Source organism: Ursus americanus, chromosome 10 (assembly GCF_024610735.1).
Source record: "Ursus americanus isolate L20-20 chromosome 10, mUrsAme1.1.p, whole genome shotgun sequence".
Lineage (NCBI taxonomy): Eukaryota > Metazoa > Chordata > Mammalia > Carnivora > Ursidae > Ursus > Ursus americanus.
The window spans coordinates 11,044,488-11,070,936 of record NC_142136.1 but is presented as its reverse complement, the minus strand read 5'-3'; the positions used below and the strand labels follow the sequence as shown (position 1 = coordinate 11,070,936).

The following is a 26,449-nucleotide window of genomic DNA, read 5'->3' as shown; positions in this document are numbered from 1 at the left end:
TAGACAAGTCACTTTGCTGGGCCTCAGCTTCTTCCTTTCAGCTACTTTTTTATTCAATAAATCTTTATTGGGTTATTTCCTGTGTTCCATTGATAGGGAACAAATACAGTTTCTGCTCTTTTAGGCATTTTAGGGAGAGACAAATAAGTGTAAAATGCTGTTAGGGGAGAGAGGTCTGGTGCTATAAGAAAATAAAATGGAGGGGCGCCTGGATGGCTCAGTTATTAAGCGTCTGCCTTTGGCTTGGGTCATAATCCCAGGGTCTTGGGATCGAGTCCTGCATCGGATTCCCTGCTCAGCGGGGAGCCTGCTTCTCCTTCTCCCACTCCCCCAGCTTGTGTTCTCTCTTTCGGTGTCTCTCTGTCAAATAAATAAGTAAAATCTTAAAAAAAAAAAGAAAAAGGAAATGGATTTGACGAAGTCAAGATTTTGAGCTCTATGTAATAGATACTGTTTTGGTCCTTTATTTGAATTAATTTATTAAATCCTCACAGCAGCTATATAATCCCCATTTATAGATGAAGAAATTGAGGCACAACGTGTTATGTGATCTGCTCTAAGCTATGGAATTAGTAATGGCAGAACTAGGATTTAAAACTCCAGAACTGGTACCCTTAATCATGCTATACTGCTTAAGGGAAAGGAATGTTTTCCTTTGCAAGTGAAAATTGAAATATGTTTTGAACGTTAGAGTGACCTTTTTTGTAGGCAAAGAGGAAAGAGAAGAGTGTTGTATGGGAAAGAACAGCACATGTAAAGATCAGGAGTCGTGAGCTCTACCGACTGAGCCAGCCAGCCACTCCTGGGTGTTGTATGATTTTAAAAAATGATTTACTTTAAATTCCTATTGACATTTTTATTTTTAAAAGGAGACAGAGGGGCGCCTGGGTGGCTCAGTCATTAAGTGTCTGCCTTCGGCTCAGGGCGTGATCCCAGAGTCCTGGGATTGAGCCTCGTATTGGACTCCTCTGCTGGGAGCCTGCTTCTTCCTCTCCTACTCCCCCTGCTTGTGTTCCCTCTCTTGCTGGCTGTCTCTCTATCTCTGTCAAATAAATAAATAAAATCTTAAAAAAAAATAAAAGAAGACAGAAACTGTGATGGGGTCAGTATTAATAAGATCAAAATAAAAGTGGATTTCAAAAATGTTGGAAGATATAGGCTTATAGTTTTAGTCAGGAAAACTAATATAGCATCCATGGGACACAGCTGGTGGCTTAAAACAACACACATTTATTCCTTCACAGTTACGGAGGCTTGGAAATCAAGATGTTGGCAAGGCCATGCTTCCTCTGAAGGCTCTAGTGAAGAATGCCTCCTTATCTCGTTGAGCTTCCGGTGCTCTAGGCATCCCTTAGCTTGTGGCTACATCCCTCCAGTTTCTGGCTGTGCCCTCACATGGTCTTCCCTTCCTTCTCCCTGTGTATCTCCTCCTCCTCCTCCTCCTCTTCTTCTTCTTCTCTTTTAAGGTTTTATTTATTTATTTGAGAGAGAGCTCAAACGGAGGAGAGGGGCAGAGAGAGGGAGAAGCAGATTCCCCTCTGAGCAGGGAGCCTGACATGGGGCTCCATCCCAGGACCCTGGGATCATGACCCAAGCCAAAGGCAGACGCCTAACCAACTGAGCCCCCCAGGTGCCCCTTCTTTCTTTTCTAAGGACACTTGTCTTTGGGTTTAGGGCCATGACAGGATCCCGGATGATCTCATCTTGAAACCCTTAAATATATCAGCAAAGACCCTTTTCCCAAAAGAGGTCACAACTTCTAGGACATGGACACATCATTTTGGGGGGCACCATTCAACCCAGTACACCTGCTATGTGCCAGGTGCTGCCTGGTGCTGTGGTATAACAGTGAACGTTTCTGCCCTCATTGTGGTTATATCCAAGTAGAGCAGTAAGGGGTGTGAAAGGAAAAAAATAGGATAATGGGATAAAGAGTGGTGGTGGTGTTGGGGGCTGTTTACCTAAGGAAAATAGAGGAGACATTTCTGAGCATGTGGCATTTGAAGGGAAAACTGACGTAGCCTGCCATGTGACAACCTTGGGGACTAGCAGTCCATAGGAAGGCCAAAGCAAAAGCTCTGATGTGTGATTGCATTTGGTATAGGCAAGGGATGGATGTGGCCAGTGTGGTTGCAGTGAGTGAGTGAGGAATTCGAGGAGATGAGCTAGACAGGGTAATCGTGTAGGGGCATGTATGTGAAATTCAGTCTAACTGTGGGAGTCCGTTGGAGGATTTTAAGCAAATTGGATTCATGTTTTGGAAAGACTGCGACTGCTGTGTGGAGAATGCCCTAGTGGGGGCTGGGGTGGGCAGAGTGGCAGCCAGGAGGCCAGTCAGGAGGCCACTGTAGAAGTTCAAGCTAGAGACGGTGGTAGGGTGGTAGCGCTGGAGTTTGCGAGAACTGCTGAGACTTGGGGTCTATTGTGGGACTAGAGCCCGTGATACTTGCTCTTGGGTTAGAAGGAAGATGTAGGGAAAGAGTGGAATCAAGGACCCTTGAAAGGAAGGCACAAAAGGCCCCCATATATTGTATGATTCCATTTATATGAAATGTCCAGAATAGGCAGATGCATAGAGACAGAAGGCTGACTAGTGGGTGCCACGGGGGGAGGTGGGGATGGTAGAGGCTGCTAATAGCTATGGGGTTTCTTTTGGGGGTGATGAAAAATGTTCTGGAATCAGTGGTGATTCACAATCTTGTGAATATACTAAAAACCACACAGTTGTATACTTTAAAAGAATGAATTATAGCTCAATTTACAAAAAAAGAAAAAAAAAAAAGAAAAAAGAGTGACTCTTAGGTCTACCTAAGGCCCTGGGTGTGATAGTGTCTTAGAGTTAGGAAGGCTGCAGCTTGGGAGAGAAAATGGAGACAGTAGTTCTATTCAAATGATCTGATTGAATTTACAAAACAGAGGGGTGGCTGATAGTATTTGTTGTTTGTGGGGCACTGATGGTTGTGGGCAAGGAGAAGTAGTTCAAAACCATCTTCTGGGGTTGATGGATGTTTCTGGGGTCGCTGCAAATGGCAAAGGAGGAGGAAGGCTGTATTCACATTTAATTACCAAACTACCTTCAAATGATTCTCGTTTTCACAGCTGGGGTTAAGTAAGTTGCCCAAGGTCAGACAACAATTAAGGGGAAGATCCAGGATTCAAATTCAGATCTGACTTCAGTCTTTTTATTATACCATATTAACAAACTTAATAAAAAGGATAAAGGGTAAATTTATATGGCTTGGTCACAAAAAGTAGTTTGAACTCCGTAGTAGCCACAGAAAAGAGGGAAGCAGTAGGCTATAAAGCTGTCCATGTCTTAAAGTAGTAAGGAACATTCCTTCATCAGGATGAATAAACCTTGTCCTAGCATTGACTACATAGAATACATTGTAAAAGGGCAACTAGCAATCCAGTAAATAACTTTGATACTTGTTTTAAAAAAAATGCAGCAGTCTTTCCCATCTGGTTGGTTGCCACTGATCTGGCACTCTGTGAAAGCTATAGTTGTGGAAAAACAGTTCTGCTGGAGGTGGGATGGTTCGGTTTTCTAGAAGCAGAGCCTGAAAAGGGATTTTGTGCAGTGGGTGGTCAACAAAAGCATGAAGAAAGCGGGGGGGGGGGGGGGAGAAACTAAGCAAGGAAGGGGCCCCAGGTGGAGACTAGCTTTAGTCTCATCCCACAGCGGAGCTCTGGAGCAGTGGTTATCAAAGTGGGGACTCAGTTTGCAGCAGAAGTAGCATTACCTGGGAACTTGTTAGAAATATAGATTTTGCAGCTGCACCCCACACTGGTCAGTTAGAAGCTGGAGATGGAGCCCAGCAATGTTTTCACAAGCCCTCCAGGTGATACTGTTGCACAGGGAAAGTCCGAGAAGCCCGGCTCTAGATTAGCCCTGTCCAGTAGAAATGTAATGTGAGCTGCAAATGTAATTTAAAGGTTTCTAGTACTCACATTAAAAAAGTAAAACAAGGGTGCCTGGGTGAAGCAGTCGCTTAAGCATCCAACGCGTAGGTCGTGATCTCAGGGTTGTGAGATTGAGCCGCGTGTAGGGCTCCACACTCAGTGCAGAGTATGCTTGAGATTCTCTTTCCCTCTCTCTCTGTCCCTCCCCCCTGTGCCATCTTTCTCTCAAATAAATAAGAACATCTTTAAAAAAAAGTAAAACAAGATGAAATTAATATTAGTGTATTTTATTTAACTCAGTACATTCAAAATATTTCAGTGTATAAATCCAAAAAAAATTAATGAAGTCTTTGCATTGTTTGGTGTTAAGCCTCCAGATCTGGTGTGTATTTTATACTCGGTGCACATTAGAATCTGGATCGGTGCATTTCAAGTGCTCAGTAGCTGTGTATGGCTAGTGGCTGCCATATTGGACAGTCAGTTCTTACAAACCAGATTGCACTACTAAATTGATCCCACCTTGAGGTGAGTGGGGATGGCCTTTTGAACCCCCTTGCTAGTCAGTCATTGGCTGTGGGCTGAGGAGGGGTCGCTCCCTGGCTTGATGGAGGACTCCTGTGTGGTTAAGGCACGTTGGCCAGGCTAGGGAGCAGGTGTGAACTGCGAGTAGTCCACACAGCAGCTGGGGATGCCGCGCTGCTGCTGCAGAGGCTCTGGATGGGCCCCAGCAACACCTGCTACAGGTGGGGGTGGGAAGAATGGCCTGGTAGGGGAGCCGGGTGGGATGATGAAATTTTCAAGTTGATGTATCTGGTTTCCTGGTGATCTAACTTTGTGGAGGCAGAGCCAGCGAAATCTTGAGATTTGATCATCTCTCAAAATACCAGGTATTCAGCCTCGCTTTTGACAGAAGGTTGTGTCCAACCGTGGAAGATTGGGTTGGCTAGTGAGGCCCCAAAGACTAAACAGTCAATGTCTGTTTTGAAGAAGGAGCCATGCTTAAGTGAAAAAGCCTGACTTCAGTGTTTTTAGAGGGCGTTCCCTCAGAAGGTCGCTCTGGGGCTGTTAAAATGATGCAATAAATACGCTGCTGATGCTTCCCAGCTCCGTGTCCTGAAACATGGAGGGGAGCTTTTCTTGGAGATTTTGAAGCTGAATCACTAGCTAATGTTGAAGTTTACTTGGTAAGATCCACCTTATGGCTCCATTAATCCCCAGTTTTGAGGATAGCTGCTGCTTTGAAGCAGAATGCATCCTGATAATGAATTAGCTTGTTAACAGGTTGTTGTAGTATCCATTTGAATGCCGCTGTGGCTGTGTTAGGAATAACAGTAGTTTTGGTTTTTGCACTAGCGTTCGTTTTCAAATTAGTGTTTACATTGTCCTTTTTTTTTTTTTTAATTTTTTTTTACTTAAGATAACCGCTACTAGATTTACTAGTTTGGGTTGCCACCTGAGGCCAGTCCAGAATGTGAAAGTAGGTGCTATGTTAGAAAACCATATTTGTTTCCCCGTTTGCAATGGGGGGGGGGTAGGCTTGTATCCAGTTTGTTGAAAAGCTGTAGCATTTCTCCCTTTTTTGGGGGGGGGGGGTGGCAGTTATTGTGTGCTTACTATAACGTGCAAATCTGAGTCTGGACCAGAGCTCTTGATTATTACTCTAGTGGTAACTCCCAGATGGTCTGGTACACCTTTAAGAAGGGGATAGCTGCATAATTGGATCTAGTTATTGAGTAATCTCTTACATTTTGTTGGTGCTTTACAGTTTATAAAGGTTTATGTGATCATTTTAACAACTGTAGAAAAGCCAGGAGGTGTCCTTACATTTTACTGAACGGAAACGGGGGTCCAGAGAAATGATTTGCTCAGTGATGCATAACTATGAGGCAGTGGAGCTAAGAGCTGACTCAGGTCTTGTGACTTTGAAGGTTCTACTTGCCATGTGCCACACTGTTAGCCGTTTCTTTTCTAGGTGTGGAAAATACAGGAAATCTTTATCTTGTAGAAGAGAACCAGTGGTCAGAGGTTATTGGGAAGTTATTTTGTACATACTGACCTTTCTCTCTTGGGGTGTGATAGGCTAAATTTTCTTCGTAATTGGAGTTGATATAGGTCTTTCCGTAGGACTCCTGGTTTTAGGAAGTACCTTAAAAAAATTTGGAGGGGGCGGCGCCTGAGTGGCTCAGTCGGTTGAGTGTCCAGCTCTTCATCTCAGCTCAGGTCTTGATCTCATGGTTGTGAGTTCAAGCCCCCAGCATGGAGTCTGCTTAAAATATATATATATAAATATATATATATATATATATATATATATATATATATATATATATATATATATATATATATATATATATATATATATATATAATATATATATATATATATTTTGGTGCTGGGCTTGTAACCAGTTTGTTATATGCTTAACAAAAATCATAAAATTCTGTGTAGAGGTGCAAATTAGCAGATTTCTACTAACTGTCCTCTGTATTAAAAAAAAAAAAAATTAGGGGTGCCTGGCTGGCTCAGTTGCTGGAGCATGCAACTTCTGATCTTGGCCTTGTGTGTTCCAACCCCACACTGGGTGTAGAAATTACAAAAATAAATAGAAAAGTTTTATCTTATATTTCTACAAAATTGTCTGATTTTTGACCTGTATTCTTTGTAACCTGGGGCTTCCGTGAAGGTCTGCCAGGAGTAAACAGGAGCAGAGAAAGTCTTTACGGGGCCAAATACAAACCAGTTCAGACTCGCTGTGGAAGTGGCCCCAACACTTGTTTTTTCGTTATAGTTCTGCTTGGACCATTTAGTTAGTTATTTGGCTAATGAGGGAATCCATGTCTTTTAAAATTTCAGGCCACATTATCACAAATTCACATGGGTACAAACTATATATATTTTATATATGTATTCATTTAATTTATTTAAATGTAATTTAATTTATTCAATTAATTATAAATGGTCTGGCACACCCAGACCAACAAGACCGAAAATAATTATAAATTAAATTTATAATTAATTTTTATAATTAAATTTATTTAAATTAAATATATATATGTGTGTATATATATATTACTTTATATTTAAATATAAAATATAGTCTCAGGTCTTCAGAATCAAGTATTTTAAATAGTAATAAGATTCCATAAAACCAGCTCGATCACTTAGGTACAGTGCTACAGCGCCTACATTTTGGCCAGGTGTAACCTGTAATAGAGTGGATTTAGTTTTAGGAACTGTGGCATAAACATATTTAATTCTAGTTTTAGGTTACTGATGGTTTCCTGAAAGTAACTATAGTATAATTGAGTCACCTGACCCAAATATTGCTCAGAGCTTGGCCACTTGAGATTTCTGAATGGTTCTAGAAGAGAAACTCTTTCCTTTTGGGGTAAATTTATCTTATTCTTCATGGACTCATCTAATGAAATAGAGTCCCGAGGTTTTTATTACCAGAGGTAGCCTAGAAACTTAATGCATAATTCATATCTGTTAAATCTGTGAAGTTAGCTCTATTTCCACCAAGCAGCTCTGCATGTTTGTTCCTTTCAGAGTAGGTCAGCAGTAAGATCTGGGTCACCATGTTCTTGGCCTTTGGTTGACTTTGGATTGATTGCATATACTCCCATGAACGTCAGAAGTTGGTACGTGTTAGATATCCCTGTGCTGTGCTCTCGTTTTTTGGATAATAGTGGTTTAGGTTAGTAAGAGACCTTATAGAAAAGTCATCCAGGCTTTCATTTCTTAGCAGAGAGCAGAGGGGTCAGAGTGGTTTGCTCAAGTCCTAGAGTTAGGGGTAGAATTCAGATTTCTTGATTTCTTTTCCTGTAGTTCTTTGCTGGGTGTTAGCCTGCTTTTTTAAGTGTTCCCTTCCCCAGACATAAACATCAATGTTGTTCTCACTCTCCGAAGCTAATTAGAATACCTAAAATGTCCATCCCAGGTTGTGTTTTGTCTCTGGAAGACGCACATTTGGTTTTTGCCATCAGGGATCAGTTATAGGGGACGTCTGCCTTCGGCTCAGGTCATGATCCCAGGGTCCTGGGATCTAGTCCCACATTGAGCTCCTTGCTCAGCAGGGAGACTGCTTCTCCCTCTACCTGCCGCTCCCCCTGCTTGTGTTCTCTCTCTCTCTGTGAAATTAAAATCTTAAAGGCTATAGGGGATTTAAAAAAATTTTTTATTTGTTAGTGATGAAAGACACAGTTTTGATTTTTGTCTTTTGTAAAAGCATTATGTTGGTCTGTTCATGCAGCTGACCATTATGTGCCTTACAGTGTTAGGGAGAATTTGTAAAAATGTAAACTATTTTGTTGTTATATGTTATAAAATGGATAGGAAGCTGGTATGCTGTTTACTTTGTGTAAATATCCCAGTGCTGCCTTGCAGCAGAATAAATCTGAGAAATTCCCGGGGAGCTTTTGCTTTTCTTTATTCTTAGAGTTTGTTTTCTGCTTTGGCTGAGGCTGGAAACACAAGACCTGATTTTTCCAGGGAGGAAGTACTACCTTTATCCTATTAAGTCTGATGTAGGAGTAAAGTTGCTAAATTATAGCTGTTTTGCTAAAGGCAGTGAAGACTGGATTTTTATTTGGGCACATAGAGAGTGGTGAGACCCTCCTGGTAAATTTTTTTTCTCCTCAAATCCTATCTTGGCAGAGACATTGGTAATAATGTGGGAGGTGCCATCATTTTAGTTTCTCAAAATAAACTCCAGAATGCTTTGAATAGATCTGTGCTTAAATCTTGCAACCATTATAACCTAGCCCGAGGACTTTTGACAAATTAAAATTATCTAGACTCCATTTACTCATTTTTAAAATTGGGCCCAATACTCTTGTACTTACAGGGATGTCTGAAGGTGTGCAAGAGTGAGTTTTGGTCTTTAAAAGGGATGGAGTACTGGAGTACTGGAGCTAGCCATGCGAGAGCCGTGAGAGAACACAAGGGAGGGGGGTGCAGAGGGAGAGGGAATGGCAGACTCCCCGCTGAGCAGGGAGGCTCAGTCCCAGGACCCTGGGGTCATGACGGGAGCCAAAGGCAGCTGCTTAGCCGACTGAGCCACACAGGTGCCCCTCTTATCTTCACTTTTGTATTAAGATTACTTTTGGTAATTTGGGGCTTGATGCTTTACAAATTATATGAATCTTTGAGTTTTTTGAAAAACGGTGCCATAAAAACATTTGCTTTTTAACTGAGTTGTCCTCTTAGAAAGTTCTAAGAGGTAGTACTGGTTGCCTTTCACTCCCACGACTTTTCTTTTCTCTTATTTTCTTCTTCTTCTTTTTTTAGTCTAGCTTTATCAGTGACTACTGGGTAAATTGTTTTTTTTAAACCTTTGACTATAAATTTTATTAATGATTCTTCATGTTTTAAAGAAGATATATTTTTCCACAAACATTTATAATAATGAATTAGAGGTGAACTTGATTATTTCTATTGCCTTTTCACTGTACTTGTACTTTTTCACTGTACTAGGAAAAACTAAAATAAGAAATCATGTTCAAGACATCAGCAAACAAAAAATTGTATTATTTTCCAGTCCCTGTTAAAATGGAAGCTCCTTAAAGACTAAGACTCTTGTTTTATGTTGTATAAAGTTCTGTGTGGTATGTGACCTTCTGATTCTGCCATGTCAGTCTACATAATCAGACCTTTCTTGAAATTTTATTTGACCCATTGACCTTTGTTTTTTTTTAAGTTTTTGTTTTCATTCCAGTTAACACAGTGTTATATTCGTTTCAGGTGTACAGTATAGTGATTCAACACTTCCATGCATCACCCAGTGCTCATCACAAGTGCACCCCTTAATCCCCCTCCTCTCTGGTAACCATCAGTTCTCCAGAATTAAGATTGACCCATTGACTCTTATTTTAGTTTTTTAGAGATCCTTCTGATGCCTTTTGGTTTCTCTTGTGTGCCAAAGGGATATGTCTGTAGTTATGATTTATCTTCCACAGTTATGGCATATGGCTGAGAACTACATATATTGATTGATACAATATTTTAGGTAGAAGCATACTGGAAGAATTACCCTGAAAAAAATATTTTTTAAAGCCCATTCAAGTGTCTATAATTTATTTCACTTTTGTTTTTTATTTTTTTGTAGCATGTTGCACTCTACTCAAGACAACACTTAATGGTGTCCCGTAGTCTCTGTTCAGCAGGATATGATTCTAATGAAAAAGTAAGTATTTAAATACTTTGAATAACAAAGTTATAATGGTTTTACTTTCTTGTCTCCATGCTGTGTTCATTGGACAGATTAAATTTTATTAATGTATAATTGCTGCTCTAACATCATAGGTTTTATAGGTGCTCAATCTTCCTTTTTTCATTGTGGGCCACAACCCGAGTCTTAAATTTTGGTATCTATACCAAAAATTGAATAAATTTATAGTGTTTTCCTTGTTTTCAGCAGAATAACATAATATGCTTAAATTCTGGGCATTTGAGAGATTTTAGATAAACTATTTTTTTTCATTTACTTAATATTTATAGGATTGATTTTTGAAGGCAATTTTATATATTGTAAATTTTGGGACAAGGGAATTCCAATGAAAATCCTGATACAAGATAATGGTTGAGGCTTGTAATATGAGAATGGGTGGACCTAGAAGTGGTGATTGTAGAGATAAAACATAATTTGTGGCAGTGAAGGCCTCAAAGAGGGCAGGAGGGGGTTTTGCTTAAGAGATGGTTCAAGTTGAATGTCAGGAAGATAAAACTGGTGAATGAGTATTTGAGAATGAAGTAACTGAGGTATCTTCTAAATCATCTCTTGAAGTATAAAACTACTCAAAAGAATCTGGAGGCTTGGAGGGATGCTTGGGTGGCTCAGTTTGGTTAAGCGTCTGCCTTCAGCTCAGGTCGTGATCCCAGGATCCTGGGATCGAGTCCTGCATAGGGCTCCTTGCTCAGCGGGGAACCTGCTTCTCCTCCTGCCTGCTGTTCCCTCTGCTTGTGCTCGCTCTCTCTCTGACAAATAAATAAAATCTTAAAAAAAAAAAAAAAATTCTGGAGGCTTGGAGAAAGGGTCTATGCCATCATAGTTCAAAGCAATATAATGTGGACACAATTGCAGGGCCTGTCATTTAAAATTTTCTAATAGCCACATTAAAAAAAAGAAATTAATTTTAAAAAGTATCAGTGAGACACTTCACATTCTTCTTTTTGTTTTGTACCAAACCTTCTAAATCTAGTGTGTAATTTATACTTCTGGTATCTTGATTTGATTAGCCACATTGAAAAGAGCTCAGTAACCTTATGTGGCTAGTGGTTACTTTATTAGCGCTTGTCCAGATGAATTGGCTATGATAAACTCCCTGTTATGAAATCCATGTTTTTTAATTTTTAATTTTTTAAAGATTTATTTATTAGACTGAGTGAGTAGGGGGAAGGGTAGAGGGAGAGAATCTCAAGCCGACTCCCTGCTGAGCATGGAGCCTGACATGGGGATCTGTCCCATGACCCATGAGATCATGACCTGAGCCGAAACCAAGAGTTGGACGCTTGACCGACTGAGCCGCCCAGCTGTCTTCAAATCCATGGTTTAATATGAAAACTTCAGCATAGACAGTATGCCTTGGGGTGCATGTATATCTGTATATTTCTGCACACATGTGTTGAGTTCCAGTCTAGAGGTAGTGAGCTGTCTTAACTAAAAACACTCTAAGAGGTTACATTCCAGAGTGGGGGCGGTATAGAATACTACAAAGGATTCCCCTGTCTTTCTCCCTCTTAACTCTGGTAGCCTTCCTCATTAGCATAATAGGTGTTAGAAAAGGGCTGTCATTGATGAAATTAGTGGTATGCAAGATATGTGTTCTGGCTGTTACTTAATATTAATTCTTAGCCCCCGAAGTAGCAGAATGTAATAGTTTGGTTGGCCTTCCATTCTTGACCTTTAAGATAGAACCTAAGCTTAATCCCTAAATGAGGTCCTGCATGCAGCTGCTTGTTTGGGGGTTCTCCATAGCTTGAGTCTGACAGTATGACTAGCCAAATCAGAATATTGATGTATTTGCCTGAGGTGAACCTTTCATGCAGTCCATTGGGACATTACAGAGTGAAGGAAGTTGAGACTTCACTGAGCTTATCGAGCAAATTTTAAGATGCTTTTTAATTTTTTTTTTTCTTTAAAGACTTTATTTATTTATATGAGAGAGCGAGCACAAGAGCGGGGTGAGGGGCAGAGGGAGAAGTAGACTGCCCGCTGAGCAGAGAGCCCAGTGTGGGGCTGGATCCTGGGACTCTGGGATCAAAACCCAAGCTGAAGGCAGATGCTTAGCCAGCTGAGCCACCCAGGTGCCCCACTTAAGATCCTTTTTATGTCTGTGCATAAATGTCTGTATGTGTGGCGGAGTTTGGTTTGAGACTTGTTTTTGCCAGAACCTCGTAGTGACCTTAAAATAATAGCTGATTGACCTCTCACATTGGTGACCATTGATAATTACTAAAAAAGTATGTAACTGTCTTGGTTTAGGAAATGTAAAGAGCTTATTCCCCTCCCCTTGGAATCTACTAAGGTACATATTTTGTTGTAAATTTCTGAAATCAGATCTGCCTGCGGCCTTTGCTGATGTGAGTTGTTGGGGTCCAGGAGCGAATGGTCAAGAAAGAATTCTTGAGACGTGCAAAAAAGGTGGTTTTATTAAAGCATGGGGACAGGACCGGTGGGCATAAAGAGCTGCAGTGGGGTTGTGAGGAGGGACTGATTATATACTTTCAAGTTGGGAGAGGGTTAGGGATAACAGAAGTGAGTAAGGAATTTGGAAGCAAGGTTTCCAGGCCCTTGAGGGTCATTTACTATTGTCTAGTGAAACCTTAGTCATGAGACCTCTTCAGGTGGATATCAGTGGGCCGAATGTTTGGAGGATGATTGCTAACATATATCTTGGTGGGGTAGAGATAAAGGAAAGTTCCAGAGGGATTTTTATAAACTAAAGAAGACTTACAGGGTACTGAAGGTGGGGCTAATGCCAAGCTAAGGTTGCCTTTTGCCTCTAGCAAAGTATTGACATTGAGGCAGTTGAGTTCCTGGTAGAAGGTCACTCTGCCTGTCCCAAGCCCTTGTCAGTGGGCCATAAGTTGTAAGGAAGTTTAATTTTTTTTCTATATTTCTTTTGTCTTTTCTTTGCTGTACCTTTCATTTGCCATCTTCTTTGCTGTACCTTTTCCTGAGGTAATTGTGGAGAAACTGTCGTGTGCTCAGTTATGAAAAAGTCTCTGATACTTTTTGGCTCCTACTGGTGGTTACTGGTGTTGGACTTTCAGACCGAATTGAAGGCTTGCCCTTCATTTGAGGGCAGCATTTAATTGGGCTTTTCTACTCCTAGGAATTCTTGCTTCTAGCCGTTCATTAAATACTGTACTCCTTATTCTACTTTATTGTTCCTGTCTTAAGTGCAGGTAGATCGGATCTTTGTTAAATAAATCGATTCTCATCTGAACTTGCCTTTGACTCCTTTTTTACTCTACATTTTATCAGTGAGTCCTATCAAGTGAAAATCAGGTGAAATTTAATCATTACTAAAAATACTATTTTTTCAACTTGAGTTTTAACGTGTCAACTCGTCTCAGGTGTATTCATAAGAACAGTGAAGATTTAATAGTAATCTGCTTAGAAAAAGACCAGGAGGTTTTAGTAGGCCTTAAGTTAGTGTGAGCCAGTATAGTACTGTGGCGTGCCTGGCATGACAAATGTGATCTTATTAATTTATTTATAATTTATAATAATACAGTGTTTAAAGCCGGTACCATTATATTCCGATCATGTCACCTTGGTGTGTTTTGACATGAATATCTGGGTGCAAGCTCTGGCTTTACCCCTATGCACTTTGTAAGTGACTTAAGGAAGTGATTTGGCCTCATCAGGCCTTAGTTTTCTCATTCGTAAATTGGGAATGTTCTCAACCGACCTCCTAAGGCTAATGTGAGGATGAAATGAGAGAGTGCACAGAAGGGATTTGTTCTGGTACCTGGCATATAGAAAGCGTGTGTCCTAAAGGTCAGCTGCTTAATGCTTAATATTAGTCTTTTTTGGGGGGTGGGGGCGTGGAGCCTACCATGGGGTTTGAACTCATAACCCTGAGATCAAGACCTGAGGTGAGATCAAGAGTCAGACACTTAACCGACTGAGCCACACAGGTGCCCCTGCTTAATATTAGTCTTAACAACTCAGTTTTGTACATTTGGAAACAGGCTCAAAATCCAACGGGTAGTAAGTGTAAGTGGGCTGTGAACTCAAGCCTGGGCTTCTCCTGAGGCAGTAGATTTTTGCACTGTGATGGACCCCTTCTCAGTAATATTGGTAGGTGACTACTCTGTGGAGTTCTGTGGTTATTCCTTCAAGTACCCAGGGGAATGGGCCAGCTCAGCGCTTCTCTCAGGCTCTGAAAGGAGTGAAGGGTCCTTGGTGGTTTTAGACCCCAGCTATGAGGATATAAGTATGTGGAAGGGAAAGTAGGAAGGAGGGATAGAGAATGGAATAAAAGGAGATAACTTTAAAAAAAAATCCTCAGGAAATATCCATTGTCTTTCTTACTCTGGGTGACATCATTAGTGCAGCTATATAACCACTGTTGCAAAAGTCCTTCTTTATCTCTCATGGTACCTGAGAGCCCTTCTGTCTTCAGGATTCAAGTTCCTGATTTAAAGGTTGTTTTGTTTGTCTCCCTTAGAATATCTTTAGAGTGCCTTATATGTGGCTCTCCACATACAGGATAAAGTCCAGCTCCTTAACTGGCATATAAGTCCTTTCAAAGCTGGCCTTTTTTTACCCTAGCTTGGTTTGCTAAAACTCCCCTGCACATATTTGTGCTTCAGCTATGTTAAAAACTACTCATTGGGGCACCTGGGTGGCTCAGTCTGTTAAGCATCTGACTCTTGATATCGGTTCTGGTTATGATCTCATGGGTCTTGGCATTGAGCCCTGCGTTGGGCTCTGTGTCAGGGGAGTTTGCTTTTTAAAAAAAAAAAGACTAATTTTTCAGTGCTACCCTCTGCTTTCAGTGTCCCTGCTTTTGCACATGCCATTCACTCTTCCTTCTCTGCACTGACCACAGCCTCTTGGGTGTAGTTGTATTATACCACTTAGCACATTTTGTCGTGATTGCACCGTATTGTACATTGAAGTTGTCAAATGCACTTGATGTTTCCCTGTAATTTTTGATGCACAGGGAGTTTGAAAATTGGTATAAATTTATTTGTATATTCTTTTATATGCATAGCTTATCTGAAAGAATATACAGGAAACTGGTAATAGCAGTTGCCTTTGGAGCAAAGACCTGGGTGTCTGTATAGTATTATCACCTTTGGTACCTTTTAAACCCTGAACCATATACATATGTTTATTTAGAAGAATATCATATGTATGGAATGTTAATTGATATGATCAGCTTTATTTAGCTTGTGCACTAATTGGTATTAACAGTGCTGTATTAGTCAGGGTTCTTTAGAGAAATAGAACCAGTAGGAGATACGTAGAGATCTGCTGACTCACAATTGAGGCCAAGTCCCATGATCTGCCCCTTGTAAGCCAGAGACACAGGAAAGCTGGTGGTGTAATTCTAGTCCAGGTCCAAAGGTCTGAGGACCTGGGAGCCAGTGGTGTCAGTAAGTCCCAGGAGGGAGAAGACCCATGTCCCAGCTTAATGATGAAAGCAGAAAAAACACTCCCTTCCTTTAGTTTTTATCTCTCGAGCCCTCAGTGGATGGGAAAATGCTCACCCACTTTGGGGAGGGCAGTGTACCGGGCTGAGTCCACTGATGCACATGTCAGTCTCCTCTGGAAACACCCTCACAGACACACACAGAAGTAGCATTTCTTCTGGGCACCCTGTGGCCCAGTCAGGTTGCACATAAAATTGACCATTACAAGCCCTGCACAGAGAAGATGTGTTAGGTGCGGATACTCATTTTGATACAGACTTTTCCCTGTTAGATAGGTTCACACTCCTAGATTTGTCACAAACAGTGTCGTGTGTGGCCCAAAGGAGTGAATAATAATAGCTATTGCTAACACCTCTCCAGTGTATATTGTGTGCTAGACACTTTAAGGGTGTTAATTCACATTCTCTCAGCCTCTTTCGGCAGGTGCTATTATTACTCTCCTTTTACATACAAGGAAATGAGGGTCAAGAGGGGTGACTTGCCGTTTTGTGATGAGCACTGGGTGTTAGATATGAGTGACGAATCACTAAATTCTACTCCTGAAACCAAGATGACAGAATATGTTAACTAACAATTTAAATAAAAATTTGGAAGGAAGGAGAAAAAAAGAAAGGGTGGCTTGCCCACACAAGAACACATGGTAGTATTGGGATTCCAACCTGGGCACTTTGGTTCCAGACTGGCTCTTAAATATATTCTGCCACTCAGATAAAAATTAGGATGGAGTTCTTAATCCCTATAATGTTATAATTTTTATATTTGCTATAATAGTTGCTGAATGTGTAACTTCTTTGTGCTGTTTTTTTTTAAATCAGATGTCCTCTAATACTTATAAAAATGTACATTTTAAAATGCAGTTCAAAGAAGTATAAATACTTTTTTCTTTGTGTATTCTTAACCGTTCAACAGGGATTTACCATGATCATTTGGGTATAGAATGGCAGATGATTTTGCAGTCTCAGGCTTGAGGTAAGATTAGGATATTTTAAGGGTCCATCTGCTCAAGGCTCTGCATGATTCAGAATTCTATCAAATTAGGAGTTTACCAATTTTTAAGGCACAGGCTTGTCTCAGTTTGGTGGAATAAGCCATGTGTGACATAAAGGTTAAAACAAGACTTTGAAAGCCTTTTCCAGTGCTGAGATTGTGACTCCCTGTTGGGTTAAAATATTGCTTTCAGTTACATAAGAGGACTTTTAAGATTATATATAGCTATAACTTTTTTTTTAGAAATGTAACTAAAACTTTTTCTATAGTTCTGTTTAACTTACAACAATTCACTAACCCAGAAATAATTGTGTACTAAAATGTAACCAAATTACTTACAATTGTGTGTTTCTTTAAAAGGATTAGCCTGTACAATTTTAGAATAGTAAGAGAACCTTATTAAATAGTTTCCCTTTAGAATCAGTTTATATGTGGGAGTAAAGACCTACAGAGAGATTGATTTGCTTCAAGTCAGATAGATTATTGTTAGTGGCAAAGCTGGGCTTAGAATTGAGGTCTCTAGCTCCACTCAGAATGGAACTACTCTATTATGAGGGCTCAGCCCTTCAAAATGTGGTTATTCTAACTTAAGATTGTATTCAAATAGCATAACCTGCTTGGTCTAGGAATCTTTGGATATAAGCATAATTAGTTTCTATTCTAAGTTACTGAAAATATCATTTAATGCCCAAAAAAGATGGTGTAAAAATTATATCAGACTTTCCTTTGATAAACAACTCATGACATTTAGAATTTCCCTGAATTTAGATTATAAATTATTGAGTAAGTGGTCAAGCAATTCTATCTAAAGTTTTTTAGCATTCAGAAATATCACTTGAAGATTATCTTTTGCAAGAGAATTTATAAATATCCCCTTAGTCCACTTATGATTTGCTGAACCTAATCAGTTGATGGTTTAACAGAATAATTATAGGGCCAGATACGACCAGATAAGTTTAGTCACAACCTGGTTATGGATGAACATATGTATGATATTTAATACTACTCTAGGGAGTCATGTTTTTTGGGATCATGTCCAATCTTGTGGAAAAGCTTGTTTTCCAAAGTGAAAGTAACAATTTCTTATGTGTGTTTTTTCTCTCTTTAGACTTTTGATAAAATTCTTATCGCTAATAGAGGAGAAATTGCATGTAGGGTGAGTAGAATTCTAAAGGATTTCCATTTTACTTTGTGAATTTTATTATTATTAAATCCCTTTAAATCCAAATCCTTGTTAATAGATAACGTTTATATATTTTAAAATAGGTTATTAAAACTTGCAAGAAGATGGGCATTAAGACGGTTGCCATCCACAGTGATGTTGATGCTAGTTCTGTAAGTATGTTTTTGCTTTATTTGAATCAGAACCTTATTTGTAGTTTAAAAAAAAAAAAAGTAAAAGATGTAAGTTTTTTTTCCCCCGCTTGGCCTGAAAAGGATATATACCATTACAAAACAAAACAAACCTAATTATTCACTCTTGTTTTAAGCAAGATGGAAGCATCATAATGTCTTTAATATGTGTCTTAACTTTTTTCCCCCAAGGTTTTAAAAACCTGGAGTTTAAAAATTGCTAGACTGGAAAAAAAAAAAAATTGCTAGACTGGTTGCTGACTGCCAAATAGATTTGAGCAAAGCTTGAGGAAGTTCGATTCAAAGATTGATGAAATGTTTATACTGTGCTGCCTTATGAGAGCACATTTTCCCGCAGCTGAATTCCAGTTAATTGTTTAACCTTCCTAAATGCTTCGTGTTCAGCTGAAAGTTTGATAAATGAAAGATAGGCTAATACTAATTGGGCATGAACACAAGGAATAGTATAAAGCAGTGAATCATACATAATTTTATTGGGGTTTTTACCACAGCAGGCATTTTTAGCAGTAATAAACTATGAGGGAGTAGAAAAAAATCCCACGAGAATGTTGATTATTGGAACTTTAGGGGATGAAATATAAGTAGTTGTACTTTAATGTTTTAATGTTTAAAGTTACTGTTTTTCATTCTTGCATACTACTTTTGATAATAGGACCTATTGGTAATGTCAGCTTTTATTGTATAGTAATATAATACAGAGGATTTTCAGTATTTGTAATTTGTTTTATCTAGAGCTATGTTGTTCATTTAGCTTTATTGTGACTGTCTTCCCTTTTTTAAAAAAAGAAGAGAACCCTTTCAAGCTTCTCTAATTTCCTGAAAATAAAGGTTAAGTATCTTGTTTATTTGACAGATACATTTAAAATGGTTATCGTGTACTTAAAAGCAATTAAATCAAACAATTAAATAAACTTAATTTGCATATGTAGTTTTTAAAAATGGTTTCTGACCTCTTTACTAATTTGTTTTAACTGATAGCTTCAGTGGTAATTTATATTCCTTTCAAGATATTCATGAAATAATGAGAAAACTATTACTTTAATCTCTTTCTTGATCATTAAACTAAGGCATTTATCAACAGCAAACTCCTTTAGAAAAAAGTTTGTGTCACCACCATTAGGCTAGTAATAGATTTAAAGTTCCTCCTCCTTGGGATGCCTGGCTGGCTCATGTCAGTGGAGTGTATGACTCTTGATCTTGGGGTTGTGAGTTTGAGTTCCACATTGGGTGGAAAGATTACTTTAAAAATCTAAAAAAAAAAAAAAAAAACAACAAAAAAACCCTCTTCTTGTCTTGTGTTCGTTTTATTGTGTTAGCTCATGAGGTGTTTTTATTCATGGATAAATTGAGAGAGGAAAAGGTTTGAATTGTGGACAATCACTGTTTTTACATCAAGTCTGATAGTAACCTTTTGTTGTTTTTCTCATATCAAAATACAGGTAGTTCTCTATACTGTGTTCTCATTAAGATGACTGTTGGCTTGGATTGTCCAAAATTATTTATATTTTGACTTTTTTTATGTTTATATTTCAGTGTTGGTATTCTAGCCCCCAATAGCATGACTACCTTTTCCCATTCTTAAATTTCTAGCTTTGTATTCTTGTTAGGTAGAAGCTAGACACAACCTGAGACAGAGTCCCAAGTCCTTCAAGGGGGATGATAGAGACATGAGCTGGAGGCAATGATGGGGATAAATAAGCTACACATTGAAAGTCCAGGAGCACAACATCCTGACTTTGTGGCTTCCAAGATCTTGGGGCTGACAGACCAAAGAGCCCCAGGTGCAGAACGTGTGCTCTCCTCTCCCACCTCTGCCCCAGGGTAACCCTTAGACTCATTATAATACATTTGCATTGTGAGTAGAGTCCACCCTCCCCTCCCCCATGGAGAAAGGCTGCCTTGACAGGTACTAACCTTGTAGGGTCAAAAACTCCTCCTCCCAACTTGTGGGAGTCCTTTCCTAAATGATTGGAAGCCCCCTCCATTAGAGACCACCCCACCGTCTGTCACAGCTCCTCCCAGCTCAGAGAGACCCAAAACAACCTAGAGGCTAGTTGGACCTCTGGGAGCTTCCCTGCTCTCCCACCTTGAGAGTGTACTTAACACTTTAATAAAGTGCTCTGTGCTTGCTACTTTTAGGCTGTCTTTCTTTGAATGCAGGTCCTCACATAAATCTTCTTGTGGGGAATCCACGTACTGAGACTGACATTCACAGAACATAGACTCTCTTACCCGTAACATACTGATCTAGAGGTAGACTGTCCCTTTCCAAGCTTTGAAAAAAACTAGTGTCAAAAGAGATGGTCTAAGTTTTAAGATGGTCATTCATATCCTTCTATAGCAGAGTTGGTAGTTTCATATTTTAAAGACTTTTAGTCACTTTTTTGCTGAGAGTGGAAAGGAAATGAGTGTACCAGGTATTAAAATACATAATTTAGAGTAAGACTGACCAGGCCCCGCAGTGGAAGCAGTGCATGCTCAGTCAAAACTTCCTCTTAGTACGATCTGCTTTAAGCCCTTTACTAAAAGGACTTTAGTTTAGGATGATAATCCTAGTTGGAATGTTCGAAGTTTAATTTAGGCCTCAGCAGTAGAGCCACATCTGCTGTTTGCTTTCTGCTCAAGAAAGCCAAAAGCGTGACTTCCTCTAACGGTTTATTTTGCTTCCTTAACATGTGATCAGAAAGAGTACCATCATATCTAATCAGCTTTACAATATGGGTAATATGAACAAGACATGCTTTTCAGATGTCTTGTTAATGTTGCAATGTTTATTTTCAGGAGGCGAACATCTAAAATGTAACTCGGAGTAAAATATCTTATATGCCTTATATGTTAGTTTCATAAATGGAAATGTAAGTATTGCAGTAGGAAAATACTGCAACAGTTGATTGTTTTTAAATGGCAAGTTCATAGTTTTCATGTCTAATTTTTTAACGTTTAAGTAGGGGAAACAGGCTAACACTACAACTGTTTTTTTTTTTTTTTTTTTAAAGATTTTATTTATTTATGTGACAGAGATAGAGACAGCCAGCGAGAGAGGGAACACAAGCAGGGGGAGTGGGAGAGGAAGAAGCAGGCTCCTAGCTGAAGAGCCTGATGTGGGGCTTGATCCCATAACGCCAGGATCACGCCCTGAGCCGAAGGCAGACGCTTAACGACTGAGCCACCCAGGCGCCCCTAACACTACAACTGTTAAGCGATAAGTCTCACAAAGAAAGCCAACTACCTTGCAAACCATGTGTAGTGGAAAAAAAACTGGCATTTAAAGATGGTTATGCAGGGGGCGTCTGGGTGGCTCAGTCGTTAAGCATCTGCCTTCGGCTCAGGTAGTGATCCCAGAGTCCTGGGATCGAGCCCCACATCAGGCTCCTTCACTGGGAGCCTGCTTCTTCCTTTCCCACTCCCCCTGCTTGTGTTACCTCTCTCACTGGCTGTCTCTCTCTGTGTCAAATAAATAAATAAATAAAATCTTAAAAAAAAAAAAATAAAGATGGTTATGCAGTTTTTTCCATTGGTCCCCTTTCCCCTGTCCTGTTCTTCAAAATTGTCTTCAGTATTTTTGTCTTTTTTTGCTCTTCCATGTGAATTTTAGGATAAGCTTGTTAAGTTAGACACATCCGCCAGTTTTTAGCTATTGTGAACAGGACTTCTATAAACAAACAGTACAAGTCTTTGTGAAAACATACGCTTTCATTTCTCTTGGGTAAATACGTAGAAGTGAAATTGCTGGGTCACGGTAGATGAGAGGCAAAGTGACCTTTTTCTGTTTGGATAGTCGATCTATTTGGAGAGCAAATATATTTTAGACTTTGCAGGTCTCCTTTGGTTTCCTTTGCGTTCTTTTTCTTTTTTTTAATGACCCTTTAGAAATGTAAAAATCATTCTTAGCTTGTGGGCTATCAAAAACAAACCCAAAACTGTCCTTGGTTTGGATATGGCCTGTCGGTGTGTGGTATTTTGCTGACTCCTGGCACAAATAGATGCATTTTTTTAAGACGCTGCCAAACAGTTGTCCTACATGGTTGTGCCATATTCTGTTCCCACCAATAATGTACGAATGTTACGTCGTTCCATGTCCTTGCCCACACTTGGTTTTATCAGTCCTTTTGATTTTTGCTCTTCTGCTGGTCGTTATGTGTTATCTGATTGTAAGTTTTAATTTCAATTCTCTGATGAATATTGATGTTGAGTACCTTTTTATATTAATGGCCATTTATATATATATTAAGTGTTTGTTCAAACATGTAATTGGAAGAGCAGTACAGTGAATACTTTTATACCCTTTGCCTGGATTCACCTCTTGTTAACATTTTGATACATTTGCTTATATCTGTATCCATATATAAGTATATATATATGTTTCTTCTTCTTTTTTTTTTTTTTTGCTGAAGAATTTGAAATTAAGTTACAGACACTGTGGCATTTCACCCCTAAATACTTCACTCTTTATTTTCAGGAAAAGATATTCTCGTACATATACCTTATCAAAGCTAGAAGAATTACCAGTTATTCTAGAGTATAATATGCAGTCTATATTAAAATTTCCCCACTGTCTCCAAATGTCTTTATTATATATATTATATATATATACATATATATATAATATATATAAATTTAATTTATGAGAGAGAGAGAGGAGGAGAGCAAGCAGGGGGAGCAGCAGAGGGAGAGGGAGAAGCAGGCCCCCCACTGAGCAGGGACCCTGATGTGGGGCTCGAACCCAGGACCCTGAGATCATGACCTGAGCTGAAGGCAGATGCTTAACTGACTGAGCCAGCCAGGTGCCCCAAATGTCTTTATTTTTTTTTACTTTATTTTTTTAATGTATACTCTACACCCAGCGTAGGGCTTGAACTCATGACCTCAAGATGAAGGTGCTCTAACGACTAAACCAGCTTGGGGACTAATGATCCTAAGATGAAGATGCTGTAACGACTAAGCCATCCAAAAAAACGTCTTTAATATTTTTGACTCACAGCTTGATCAAGGTTCATGAATTGTATTTGTCTATTATGCCTCTTTAGTCTCTTAATCTAAAATAGTCCTCCTATCTTCCCTCCTTTCTTTGTTTGATTTTCATGATACTGCTATTTTGGGGAATCCAGGCTAATTGGTTTATAGATATTCTGAATTTGTTGGATTGTTTCCTCATGAATAGATTCAGTTTAAATATTTTTTGAGAAGAATACTTCATAAGTGATCTTATTTCATACTGTATCCTATCAAGAGGTTCATAATGTTGGGTGGTTCTGGTTACACTAAGTTTGATGACTTGGTTGAAGTAGCTGTTATCAGGTTTCTCCACTATAATGGTACATTTTTTCCCTCTTTTGAAATTTTTGGGGGTGAATCTTTGAATCCATGTGAATATTTGTCCCCCAATAACCTCTCATCTAATATTTTTGCATCCCCTGATAAAAATTATTTGACACAATAATTACTTTGGTTACATTTGTCTTGTGCTGTCTGTTGAGAAATATGTCAGGTCTGCTCCGTTTTGAATATGTTTTTTGTTATTATCTTTTTTTCTTATGTATTTGAGGCCTCCTTTCATGTCTTGTTCATTTTTAACTATTTATTTTGAAGCTTCTGTCATACTGCTGTATTATCCCATGTTCCTAGGTGTCTATTTCTGACTTTTCTTTGCAGTGGACGATCTTCTCACATGTGTGGTTTTTGGTTTATGACCTATTTGAAATTTCCGCTGTTGAATCCCAGCATGGTTTGGGTTGCATTTATGGCCCTGTTGGGTGGGTGCTATATTTGTTTCTGCCAGGCCCTCTTAGGTATCCATGATCAGGGACTAATCTTTATATTAACTTATTGACATGACGTTTAATGAATAGATTTTTTTACCTTGAAGCACAGCAGGTAATTTTAAATGTTTGTTTTCCATGTACTTAGTAGATTGATATTTTCCCCCCTTTCACTTAGGATGTAATTTTTTGAGCAACCTGGCCTTATGTAGGGAGTTTTTCTTCTACGTTTCAACTCCTTTCTCTGAGAATTAAAACTCAGTTCTTTAGATTCTTTTTTTTTTTTCTTACTGGATTACCAGTTTATTATAAAAGGATATAGCTTAGAAACACCCAGGAAGACCTGAATAAGGCAAGGTATGGGGAGATGGCAGGAAGCTTGCATACCCTCTCTAGGCACACCACTGTCTTCAAATCTCCATGTGCTCACCAACCCCAATTCTTTAGATTGTTGAGATCCCCACTTCCACTCCCCATGATTAGGTGTGATATCACCTCTGGTGGATACTGTCTGGCTTTCAACTTCCTTTGTTTTTGATCCCTGGGGATTGCTTGTAGTTTCTTGTAAGCCAAGTTGTTCATTTAAAGGATGTTTGTTAAATTTAATCTAGGGTTTTAGGTGCTTGTAGGGTGGGTTTGCAGGTTATCTTGTTGGCTTATTCTTGGATAGTCTTAAAATAGTATGATATCCTATCCTCTGTTAAGGAAGTTGTCCTTTTTGAGAAGTGAAGACTGATAGCAGTATCCAAATCGGACTTAGGCAGTTCACATATAGTGATGAGATTATTGCAGCTGCATCCAGGGAATGAGGCCAGAATCCATAAGCAGTATAATGCACTGCAGCGGGAAATGGTCAGGGCAGGAGAGGCAAAATGGGAATTTTCCCTCTTACCAAGTCATGAATTGTCTTTTATGTGTTCTCCAAGCCCTTATTATTCTTTGGAAAGTTTTTTAGAGAATGGTTTATAAAGGGAAGATAGTCCTCGTGGAAGACGGTATCCTGCTGGAAGTTTGGTTTGTGTTGTATCTGTAGATCAATTTGGGAGGTGTTACTATCTCAACATCAAGTCTTCCTATCCACGGACTTGGATATTCCATTTGATGTCGTTCCACTTCGGTTGCTTTAATTTCAGCAGTGTTTTGTAGTTTTCAGTGTGTAAGTTTTGCACTTTGTTATTTTTATTAGTATTTAGTATTTTTAATATTAGCATCATAATTTTTTAAATTTCAATTTTTATTAATCGCAAGTTAATAAAATACAATCAACTTTTGTATAGTGGTCATGTGTTCTGCAACCTTGCTGAACTTATTAGTTCCTGTGTGTGTGTGTTTTAAATAGATCCTTAGGATTATCTCTAGAAGACCATGTGCAAGTAGAAATAGTTTTATTGGGGCACCTGGGTGTCTCAGTTGTTAAGTGTCTACCTTCAGCTCAGGTCATGATCCCAGGGTCCTGGGATTGAGCCCCACATAGGGCTGCCTGCTCAGTGGGAAGCCTGCTTCTCCCTCTCTCCCTCCTTGTGTTCCCTCTCTTGCTGTCTCTCTCTCTCTCTCTCTCTCAAATAAATAAATTAAAATCTTAAAAAAAATAGTTTTACTTCTTTAATTTCAGTCTGGTGCTTTTTATTTCATATTCTTGCTTAATTTTCCTGGCTTTAACCTTCAGAATGATATCGAAGTAGTGAGAGTAAGCATCTTGTTTTGTTCCTCATCTTTGGGGGAAAGCATTCAGTATTTCACAATTAAGTTTGATTTAGGCTTTGGGATTTTCATAAATTCCCATTATCAGGTTGAGGAAGTGCCCTGGTATTTCTAGATTGAGTGTTTTTTCATGTTTGGGCTTTGGATTATTTCAAATGTTTTTTTCTGTGTCAACTGAGATGATGTAGTTTTTGTCCATTATGTATTACATTAAGTTTTTTGGATGTTAAACCAGCCTTGCATTCCTGGGATATATCACACTTGGTTATGGTGTATAGTTTTTGTGTGTGTTGCTGGATGCATTTTATTAGTGTTTTGTTGAGAATTTTTCTTCCATGATTATAAGAGCTATTGGCCTATAGTTTTCTTGTGATGGCTTTGTTTTTCGTGTCAGAGTGATCTTGGCCTCATAAGTTGGGAGGTGTTCCCTCATCTCTTATTGTTTTGGAAGAGCCTGTGAAGAATTGGAATTATTCCTTAAACGTTTAGTAGAATTCACCAGTGAAGCCATCTGGGTTTGGGCTTTTCTCCATGGGAAATTCTGTTTTTTTGTTTTATTTTTTAAGATTTTATTTTTTATTATTTTCTTTAAGATTTTATTTTTAAGTAATCTCTACACTCAACATGGGACTTGAACTCACAACCCCGAGATCTAGAGTCGAATGCCGTACTGACTAGGCCAGGCAGGATCTGTTAGTTTTTTGATTATTCAATCTCTTGCTAAAGGTTTATTCAGATTTTGTTACTTCTTGAGTCAGTGTCTATAGTTTGTGTCTTTCTAGGAATTTGTCCATTTCATCTAAGTTATCTAGCTTATTTATAGGATTATAGTATTTCCTTTTTTTTTTTTTTTTTCTGTTAGTTTGGTAGTAATTTCTTTCATTCCCGATTTTAGGCATCTGAGTGTTTTTTCCTTGGTCACTTGAACTAAAGGTATTCAATTTTATTGATCTTTTCAAAGAGCCAATATTTGATCTCAGTGACCTCTTTTTTAATTCTCTACCTCATTTATATTTAGTCTTTATTATTCCCTTTATTCTGCTTGCTCTGGGTTA

General features: G+C 38.9%; 1 protein-coding gene across 5 annotated transcripts in view; it reads left to right on the top strand.

Annotated features, from left to right (window-relative positions):
- Positions 1-26,449, top strand: part of PCCA (propionyl-CoA carboxylase subunit alpha) — a 392,273-nt gene that overhangs the window by 1,423 nt on the left and 364,401 nt on the right. For 4 of the 5 annotated variants that reach the window (XM_045811095.2, XM_087865002.1, XM_045811094.2 and 1 more), the window contains exons 2-4: positions 10,010-10,087; positions 17,669-17,716; positions 17,827-17,895. In XM_045811095.2, coding sequence (XP_045667051.1) covers positions 10,010-10,087; positions 17,669-17,716; positions 17,827-17,895 — 195 coding nt within the window. Of the gene's footprint in view, positions 1-10,009; positions 10,088-16,485; positions 16,543-17,668; positions 17,717-17,826; positions 17,896-26,449 lie in introns of those variants that run through there. The other variant, XM_045811096.2, reaches the window with a different exon arrangement.